At 42.8% G+C, this 9,754-nt stretch overlaps 1 protein-coding gene across 1 annotated transcript; it reads left to right on the top strand.

The window, feature by feature from the left end:
• The first annotated feature begins 6,809 nt into the window (after positions 1-6,809).
• On the top strand, positions 6,810-8,030 carry LOC148789852 (uncharacterized). Its single transcript, XM_088893786.1, has 2 exons — positions 6,810-7,298; positions 7,548-8,030. Exons 1-2 carry the CDS (start codon positions 6,810-6,812, stop codon positions 8,028-8,030), a joined length of 972 nt encoding a protein of 323 aa, XP_088749912.1.
• The last annotated feature ends 1,724 nt before the right edge of the window (positions 8,031-9,754 follow it).

Genomic DNA, 9,754 nt, shown 5'->3' with positions numbered 1-9,754 from the left:
CCTAGAGGAGGGAGGCATGGCCCGGGATGCCTCGTGGGCCAGTATGACACGAATCGCACTTTGTGCGGGCCGCAAGCGAGTTGTGTCGTGCCGACCTAGCATGACCCAATTTACACCTCTACTTGAACCCGCACAATACTGGGAATGGGGCAGGGAAATTCAAGGATTCTCCATCCTTGATGAGGAGTGGAGTGCATTGCCCCTAAATTCGCCCGACATTGAAGAGTGGTTACCTTGCCCTAAACCCGCGTGACATTGGGGACAGGCGGGGATGGGGTAAAGTGTCTTGACTATGGGACAAGGAAAGGGATGGGGTGCCCTACCCTGAATCCACCCTGTTGTCATTCCTATATAGTTGTTAATTATTAGTGGAATTAGTAAAAATGTTAGCTTTTATAATTACTTTTATTTATTTAAAGTTGATCAAAGTTTCATTTAAAAATAATAAAAATAATAAAGATTATTAAATTACTAAAAATTATTAATAAAACTAAATTTACTAAAAAATATTTGTTCATATTCAATTAACAATATTTATTTTTATAAATCAACATTAAATGAAAAATAAAATTAGTAAATCTTTCAGATTTTTCCTTGCATCGCACAGGTCCCTGCTAGTATATATATATATATATATATAACCCATTGACACTTCCAAATAAGTTGTTCCAATCCAAGTCCAACTCATCCATTATTGTTTAGGTTACGTCTATCCGGTCTAACTGCAATTAAAGTTGCACCTCCATGTTAAATTTTATTATCATTTATTAAATTCAATTATTTATTTATAAAATTTAAATTAAAAAACTAATTGTATAACTAATAATTTTTTAGTGATTATTAATTTTATTCCTCATCCCAACTATATGGAGTTGGCTACATGAATCCTATTTTGCCAATATGTTCTATTTAAAGCCATATTTATTGTTAAATTATTAGTGATTAAACCATTTCTTACTATTTCTATCCAGGTCCTTTTTGGTCTACCCCTAGCTCTATTAGTTCCTTCCACTTGTAACAAATCATTTATTATAACTGAAGGTGTGGTCTTCTATGCATCTGTCCAGACCATCTTAGTGTATCTCCTCCCATTTTATAATCAATTGGAGCTACTCCTAATTTTATCCTTTAATTTTATTGATTTTTATTTTGAAATGTAACTTATGTGGATTTTAAATTTATAATATTTTGTATTTATGAATAATTCAATTTCATTAATCTTTAATATTTTTAATTTAACTTTCAAAGAATTTTAAATTAACATTTTATTAATTTTTATTTTTACTAACTTCGTTAATGAAAAATTTTCTTTGTCTTAATAGTTGTATTAATTTTATTAATTAAGTTTATTTCAGCCACTTAAATGAATTAAGATGGGTATCTTAAGTTAGTAAAGTTGTTCAAATTAATTAAATGAATTATGTTAGATAAGTTAACTAATTGCTGCCCATTTGGGAGGGATTTCATGCAGTAGCTTCTATTACATGAGTCGAGAAACATGGAAAGCCTTGAAGCCATGTTTCGCAAAATACCAAAAAGCGGAAAATAGGCTTACACGAGTCGAAAAATTTACATCACAATGAGGCTTCATACATGACTTCTGCATTGGAAGGTAAAGCCCCATACAGAAAGTCGTGAAGCCATGTTTGGTAAAAAACTCATAAAGGCAAAAATATGTTTACATGAGCCGCAAAATTGACTTTCTAGTGAAGTTATCTTTAGGAGCTTCTTCAAAGTGGTTCTTTCTGCATCTCAATCAACGTGAATCTCTCCCAAATTGGCTCTTACGTTAATTAAGTTAGCCCTTGATTGGGGGTGTTTGTTGGATAAGCAAGCAAGTGCTTATCCTAATAAATGCTTTTGAGTGTTTGGTGAGTGCTGCTTTCAAATGGGGCAGTATAGGTATTATGAAATTACGTGGAGAATCAAGACATGCCAAAAAATGCAATAAGTGCTTTTTCGAAAAGCACTTGAAAAATGCCAACTTTTTGAATTTATTCAAAATGGGTTTATTTCTTGAAAAAGTACTTATTCAAACTTATTTCTTAAAGACATGTATGTGCTTATTGGTGTGGTCCTATCCTAAAATAAGCACTTTTCCAATAAATGTTTAAAAATAAGCAGTCCTAAATAGGAATAGTAGAGTAAGGTGGCATTTGATTGCATTTTTCAGACTATGATTCTGAAAATGTTGCTTTTCATATGCCATCTTTGTTTGATGTTGCATCTAAAATAGGCTCTGAAAAGTTTTTTTAGATCTGAAATTTTTAGACTCAAGCCCGTTACTTAATGTGTTCAGACACATTTCAGATGTGGCCTAAAGTCAAAATACCCTTCCTCATTCGACATACAACTCTCTCTCTCTCTCTCCCCACCTTGTCTTCTCGCCACCACCGCTGCAACTTGTAGTGGGGGTTCTCTCTCTCTCTCTCTTTCTCTCTCTTACCCCTGTCTTCCTGCCACCCCGCTGCAACTTGCAAAGACAGTTCTCTCTCTCTTTCTCTCTCACTCTCGCTCCCTCTCTTCCTGCCACTGCCGCTGCAAGTCTCCCTCTCTCTCTCTCACCTTTGTCTTCCCGCCACCACCACTTCAACTTGCAAAGGTGATTCTCTCTCTTTCTCTCTCTCTCTCTCTCTCGCTCCCTTGTCTTCCGGCCACCGCCGCTGCAATTATTTTAATTATTTCATTAATGTTTAAAAATTATTTTAATTTTTGTTTGTGTATATAATTAATTAGTAATTAGTAATTATTTTAATATTTTTATAGTCATTAATTATTTTTCTTAATTTTAATAATTTCATTTATTAATTTGTAATTGTTAATTATTAATTATTAATTTTTTATTTTTTATTTGTATTGTTTCAATATTATTTTGAGCTTGAAATTTAATTTTTTATGAGATAATGCAAATTGAACTCATCATTTCCAAATAGTATGTTCTACAGGTAAAATAGTAAAATTAGTAAATTTCAGATGGTAAAGGGTTGATCCAACACAATCAAACTTATGGATTCAAGCCTCTAAAATGTAGAAAAGCACATATGCTTCTTTTCAGATTTCAAACACAGAAAATATCTTTTTAACTTTTCAGATATGAAATTTCAGATTTATCAAATGCCACCTAAATTGACTTAACTATCTTAATTACACTTTCATGAATTAATTTTAAAATTTTATTATCATACTAGCCTTAACTAATCTAAAAAAGAACAAATAGGCTAAAAAGGAAATTTTAAAAATAAAAAAAGGAGTTGCATTGTTGATTTGTTCATGGTTTTTAAAACCGAACCGGTGACCGAACTAGTAAGGGGTCTGGTTACCGGTTCGAATGGTCCAAACGTTCGACCCAGACAGTCAGCCCGATCTAACAAAAAAATAAAAAAAATTTAAAAAATAAAAAAATTGAAAAACGGTCAAAATCGTTCGAACGATTAAGCAGCCGGTTCAATAATTTACTGACCAAAATCAACGGTTTTGGGGAAAAAAGCAATTTTGGGGAAAAACGAAACCAGTCAAGTCCCGATTTTTCCGGTCCAACCATCCGGTCTGGTCCAGTTTTGAAAACCATGAATTTGTTGTACAAATTTCATTTCCTTTTTCTTTGGTTTGGGCATGTAAAATACCCAAAACAAAAACTACCTTTGACTGAACACTGAACACCACATTCATCATCAATTCTTGTCCTTTCTTGCAAAATGGGGTAGACAAGAATTGAGAGATTCTTAAATTCAGACCACTCCATTGACAAACAAGAGGAGCAAAAATTTTCCTCAACCGATAGTCCGATACAATTGGATGAGTAGTCTTTCCTCAACCATTGGGTTTAATTCTAGAAAAATAATCCCCTCAAGTAAAAGAGTTTTTGAAAGAAGAACAAACAAACAAGATAGTAGCAAATGACAACAATATTATATTTAAAAGAAAATCAAAGTAGCAAACATTTTTTTGCATCGAAATAGTCCAAAAGCTTTGACGAACGCCTGTTGGGCCCAGAGTCAGAAACTACTACTCGATCACCTCAGGATCGTTGGATTCGAAATCCATGGTTGTGGCAACATGAAATCACTACTACCTCCTTGGATGACTTAATTGAAGCTTCCCTTGTCGACAAAATTAGCATTTCTTAATATTAAGTGCATATTTGCTTTGGGCAAAAGTCCAGCAAAATGCTTCACTTCATGTTGCTTGTAATAATCGGCAGAGAAACAAAATCAGCACCATCAACAACACCGTTGTAAGAAATAAAGAGCATAAACAAAGAAGAAACCGGCTAGTTGCATAGTACCTGATGTGGGATGACCCAATTCAGTCCATTTGAGGTTGGGAGGCCCAGCCCACGAGCGTCAAATTCGGGAACGAGATCCGCTACAGCAGGGGTTACCCTGCTCCCCTTGTACAGAGCCAATCGTGGGGCGCCCACGCTTTCCCGTAGAGCTCTCTGACTGCCCTCGTATGGCATCCATCTCAAGCGTTCATCTCCACCTACCTCTAGGCAGTTCAAGTATAAATATGGGTGCCCCCCTCCAGGTAAGGGGATCGAATACAATCTTCATTCTAAATTTGGAACTAAGCTCACAAACTATATCCTAGTTCCCCTCTTCGTACCCCGTACTAACTTGACCGTCGGACACTCTGTCACAGGTTCTCATCCGAGGCTTCTAACGTATTCTGCCTTGTAGCACCTTCGGCTTCTACAGTATTCGGAGCCCTCTCCACCTCGGCCTTAGCAGCAAGCTCTCCAAACCCTCGAAGCCTTTAGAGTCTAGGGGCAAAATACTTTGTTGTCCTTGGCCAACCCGAGCACCAACAATTGGCACCGTCTGTGGGAAGCGTCGTTAGGACGTTCCCTAAAAGAAATTTAACAAGCTAATGAGTCCCCAATCTCCAACCAACCAACATGGTATGAAGAACAAGAAATACACAAAATCTTATCACCAATGAACAGTTCCAGGCCGTGCTCGACCGCCTAGAGTACTTGACATAGCAAGTCAAGCAGAACTACCCCCAGGTAGGAGGCCGCCCCCAAGGTGACCGCCTCGCTGGGGAGTTAACACAGCCAGGCCGACATGGGTCCACCAGCCAATTTGTCCCCAGCCTCGGCTACACGCAGTGGACCGAGCCCTCAGAGTCTGGTAGCAGTCGTCAACCGACCTTTTCTCCTAGACCTCCGGACCTCCCATCCAAAGGGGGAACAACTTCAGACCTCCTAGCCAAAGGGAGGAAGAATCGGAACGATCGAAGGATAGCCACCGGCCCTTCAAGTAGCATCACTAATGCCGAAGGGCCAAGCCGAGGGACGAAGGTGGAAGCCGTGATCGCTAGTGCCCACTCTAGGGCTGAGGGCCGACGTCTAGCCTCTTCACCTCACGTCTCAAACCTCTGGGACATCCTGAATGATCGTCGTGCTAAGCGCGAAGCACGCGGTCTCAACTCCGAGCACTTCGAAGTTCGCGTCGATCGCCATCATGCCCATGAAGATCAGAACGCGCGCAGGCCATGCTTGACCCCATGTTTGTCAAACTTCGAGCCAAGCTTGGCGCTATAAAAGCCGAGCTCCAGCAAGTTAAGGAGGGTCGAATTGATACCTCGGCCGGATAGAGTAATTCCCTTGGGAGAATGGATGCCTTCTCCCTTGATATCATCACCGAGCCTCTACCCTCGAACTTCAAGGCTCCCACCTTGGAGGTGTACGATGGGAACACAGACCCGGACGACCACCTGGAGAGCTTCAGAGCACTCATAATCCTGTACGGATACTCCGACGTCTTGACGTGCTGGACTTTCCAGGCGATCTTCAAGGGAGCCGCTCGGCGGTGGTTTTCCAGCCTCCCACCTCGATCCATCACCTTATGGGAGTAGTTTTCCAGCATATTCCTCACATGCTTCATCAGCCGCCGATGCCCCTAGAAAAGTGTTGTCTCGTTGATGACTGTCAGGAAAAAGCGAGGAGAGAGCTTGCGGTCATACATCGATTGCTTCAAAAAAGAAGAACTTGAGGTCTGTGACCTCAACCCCCTGGTCTCTATGCATGCCGCCATCAGCGGACTCCTCCCCGGCTTGGCCCTCAAATGCTCCGTTGCCAAAAGCCAACCAAAGATGAAGCTGGAGTTCCTAGAAAGGGCCCAAAAGTACATAGCCATCGAAGAGGCTTCGGCTATGGATGCCCATGAGAGTGGCACGGAGCACCGGGACGGAGCCCCCATGAAGAAGAGGAAGAACGGAGACTAGGGCCGCAGCAATAACAACCACAATAGGAAGCCACCGGCCTCGGCCTTAGATTACAATCAGTACACATCACTCAACTCCACCCGCACACAGATTCTGATGCAGATCAGGCAGGAGAAATTTATGAAGTGGCCTGAAAAGTTGAAGAAGAACCCCCGCCGGGGAACCGCACAAAATACTACAAGTTCCACTGAGGTACCAGCCAAGACACCAATGACTGCTATGATCTCAAAATCGAGATAGAGTCTCATTCATTGGGGTACCGGCCCCACCGGCGCCTCGTCCTCCCAGCAGCAGCAATAGTAGCAAGCGTCATCGATGTCATAATGGGAGGCACGACCTTGGGTGGAGCCTCAGCTTTGGCTCGCAAAGCCTACGCTAGGCAGCTGAACATCTAGGGGTCGGCCCCCAAGAAGCAAAAGCAAGAACCCCTCTCCTTCACGGACGAGGACCTAAAGGGGGTAGCAGTCCCCCATGATGATGCATTGGTGGTCTCGGCCGTCAATGCAAACTTTGTAGTCAAAAGGATCCTTGTTGATAGTGGCTCCTCAGCCGACATCCTTTTCTACGAAGCTTTTGAAAAGATGAAGATAGCTCTGGAGCGCCTCCAACCAGTAGATGCCCCACTAGTCAGCTTCTCCGGCAGCATCATCAAACCAGAGGGCAAGATCTCCCTACCAGTTACAGTAGGGACGGAGCCCCAACAGGTGACAAGGATGACAGTGTTCCTAGTCGTGAAGATTGGCTCACCCTACAATGCCATCATGGGGAGACCAACTCTTCACGCACTCCGGGCAGCCATCTCCTCCTACCACCTTGCCTTGAAGTTCCTCACCGAGCATGGCGTTGGAGCCATTCGTGGGGACCGGCATGCCGCACGTCAGTGCTATGTGGCAGCGCTGAAGAACAAGAATAAAGAAGCTCTACCACTAGAAGGGCTTGGCCTCAGGGAGGAGCCAGTAAGCCGAGGCAAGCTGGCTGAGGACCTCATCTCGGTCCCCCTAGATGAGGATGAGCCCGACAAGACAGTCCGCATCGGGTCCAACCTTCCCCTTGAGAGCCTATCCGAACTGGTAAGTTTCCTCAGACTCAATGCCGACGTCTTTGCTTGGTCCACCGCTAACATACCCGGATTTGACCCCTCGGTCATTACGCATAGGCTGAGCGTGGACCCGAGCTCTAGGTCAGTTAGGTAGAAGAAGAGGAACTTTGCACCGAAGTGCTGGAAGGCCATAGTGGAGGAAGATGAAAAGTTACTTGAAGCCAGCTTAATCCGAGAGGTACACTACCCTAACTGGTTGTCAAATGTGGTTATGATAAAGAAAGCTAATGGGAAATGGAGGATTTGTATTGATTTCACAAACCTTAACCGAGCCTACCCCAAGGACGGTTTTCCTTTGCCGAGAATAGGCCACCTCGTTAACGCTACTGTAGAGTATGAGATACTTAGCTTCGTGGATGCCTTCTCAGGATACAATCAGATAAAGATGCAACTAGATGATGAAGAGAAGACCTTGTTCATCACTAAACATGGCACATATTGTTACCGTGTGATGCCCTGCGGCCTCAAGAATGCTGGGGCCACCTACCAGCGCCTTATTAACAAGGTGTTTAAAGAGCAGATGGGGAGAAACGTCGAAGCCTATGTGCATGACATGGTAGTGAAGAGCCTAAAAGCCAGGATCCACATCTCTGACCTAGATGAGACCTTCGACACCTTACGAAAGTACAATATGAAGCTCAACCACAGCAAGTGTGCCTTCGGCATCACATCATGCAAGTTCTTAGGCTTTGTCGTCACTTAGTGAGGTATTGAGGCTAATCCTGAGAAAATACAGGCCATACTAGACATGGCACCGCCACGAACGGTGAAGGAGACCCAAAAATTTACCGGCCGAATAGCAGCCCTCAATCACTTCATGTCAAAGTCAGCCGACCGTTGCCTACCCTTCATTTGTGCCATCAAGAAGCTGAAAGAGTTTCAATGGACGGAGGAGTGTCAACGCGCCTTTGACGAGCTCAAGGCATACCTTACTTCGCCTCCCCTCCTCACCCAGCTAGTCGAAGGGGAAACCCTGTACCTGTACCTCACGGCTGGAGATGAAGTAGTCAGTTCAATCCTCATTAAGGATGATGGCATGCAAAAGCTAGTTTACTATGCCAGTAAGGTCCTCTGCGACGTCGAGACCAGCTACCCTGAGATAGAAAAGTTGGCTTTCGCCCTCGTGATTTCGGCAAGGAAACTCCGGCCGTATTTCTAAGCCCACATTGTAGTGGTCCTGATGAACCAGCCCCTCAAGGTCATCCTTGCCAAACCTAAAACCTCGAGACGTTTGACGAAGTGGGCCATCGAGCTTGTTAGACAGTTATGCCCTTAGCTTCAATCAGATTGATGTACCTATTGACATTTATTGTAAATGAATAAAGTACATAATTGATTCATGCCATTGTGTATGTTTCTGTGTAATACCCTTAAACTAGACACTTATGAGACTCGTATTAGTTTAGAATTTTCATAGCCATTGGATAGATCTGGGGAGATTTATCCTACCAAGGCTGACACTAATGTACCACCAAGTTGGTTGGGGTGGCTTGTCTTAGCTGCTAGGGTGAGACCTGAGGTACATGTAGTGTGGGTTTTCGTGAAACCCTGAACTGGACCAAAATTACAGTATTACCTTGGACCTTGGAGATAGATGGGCAAAACTGGAATGTTACACCTGACCCCTAGACTTGATTATGGTACTGCACTGGGTGTCAGATTGGGCTATCTTTGATATGCCAATCAGAGATCCTTAGAGGGGGTCAAAACCTAGGTACGTTGGGATAGTCCGAGAATTCATCTGAATGGGTGATCATAGTGACAGGATCAGCCCCTTTGTCGGGCAAAGTGAGTGATCGGGGATGCACTCTCTCTAATGGAAACCTAAACTACCGGCAGTTGATTTCAACCGTTGAAATTTGTTTTGCAAAATATATTTATATAAAGATATACATATATATATATTATGGTTTCTAAATGTTTGCAAAAGGTTTTAATTCTCAGGATCCATGTGAGTAAAGAATGCAGCACTGCACCTTGCAGCCGAGGGAGAGGTCTTCTCTTGTCGAGTAGTGTTTGATCATTATGGGCTAAGAGGTTAAGTGTAAGACCATTGAGGGTAATACCTGATGGGCTAATCTTGCATCTGCACACAGTCCTCGGGTTTTCATATGGTGACTGGACCTAAGGACCATTTAGTGTAAATGTTGGGCCCATTAAGAGCCCATGGTGATGGACTAAGGGTTCACTATCTCCTATAGTGAACTCGGCCAGGCTTTGTAACAAAGCCTGGGCTGAACCCATGTGGCTAATGTGTAGATCACTGTTTGGGTCCCACACCATAGAAGGAGAGCCAACTGGGCAGCAGGTTAAGAGGTTAAATGAGCACATAAACTTAATGGGCCTAAAGCCCAATTCGAGTTGGGTTAATAAGATTAATTGAATAGGGGCGGATCTGGGATTTGGATTAGCAGATAAGATAAGGGA

Source organism: Nelumbo nucifera, chromosome 8 (genome assembly GCF_055504915.1).
Source record: "Nelumbo nucifera cultivar China Antique chromosome 8, China Antique-T2T, whole genome shotgun sequence".
Classification (NCBI taxonomy): Eukaryota; Viridiplantae; Streptophyta; class Magnoliopsida; order Proteales; family Nelumbonaceae; genus Nelumbo; species Nelumbo nucifera.
The sequence above is the reverse complement of the archived record's forward strand: the minus strand, read 5'-3'. Positions and strand labels throughout refer to the sequence as shown.

Coding starts and splice junctions, on each gene's coding strand:
- LOC148789852 (XM_088893786.1), top strand. CDS start 6,810: ATGAAGATAGCTCTGGAGCGCCTCCAACCAGTAGATGCCCCACTAGTC. Junction 7,299..7,547: donor TTGAGAGCCTATCCGAACTG/GTAAGTTTCCTC, acceptor GTTATGATAAAG/AAAGCTAATGGGAAATGGAG.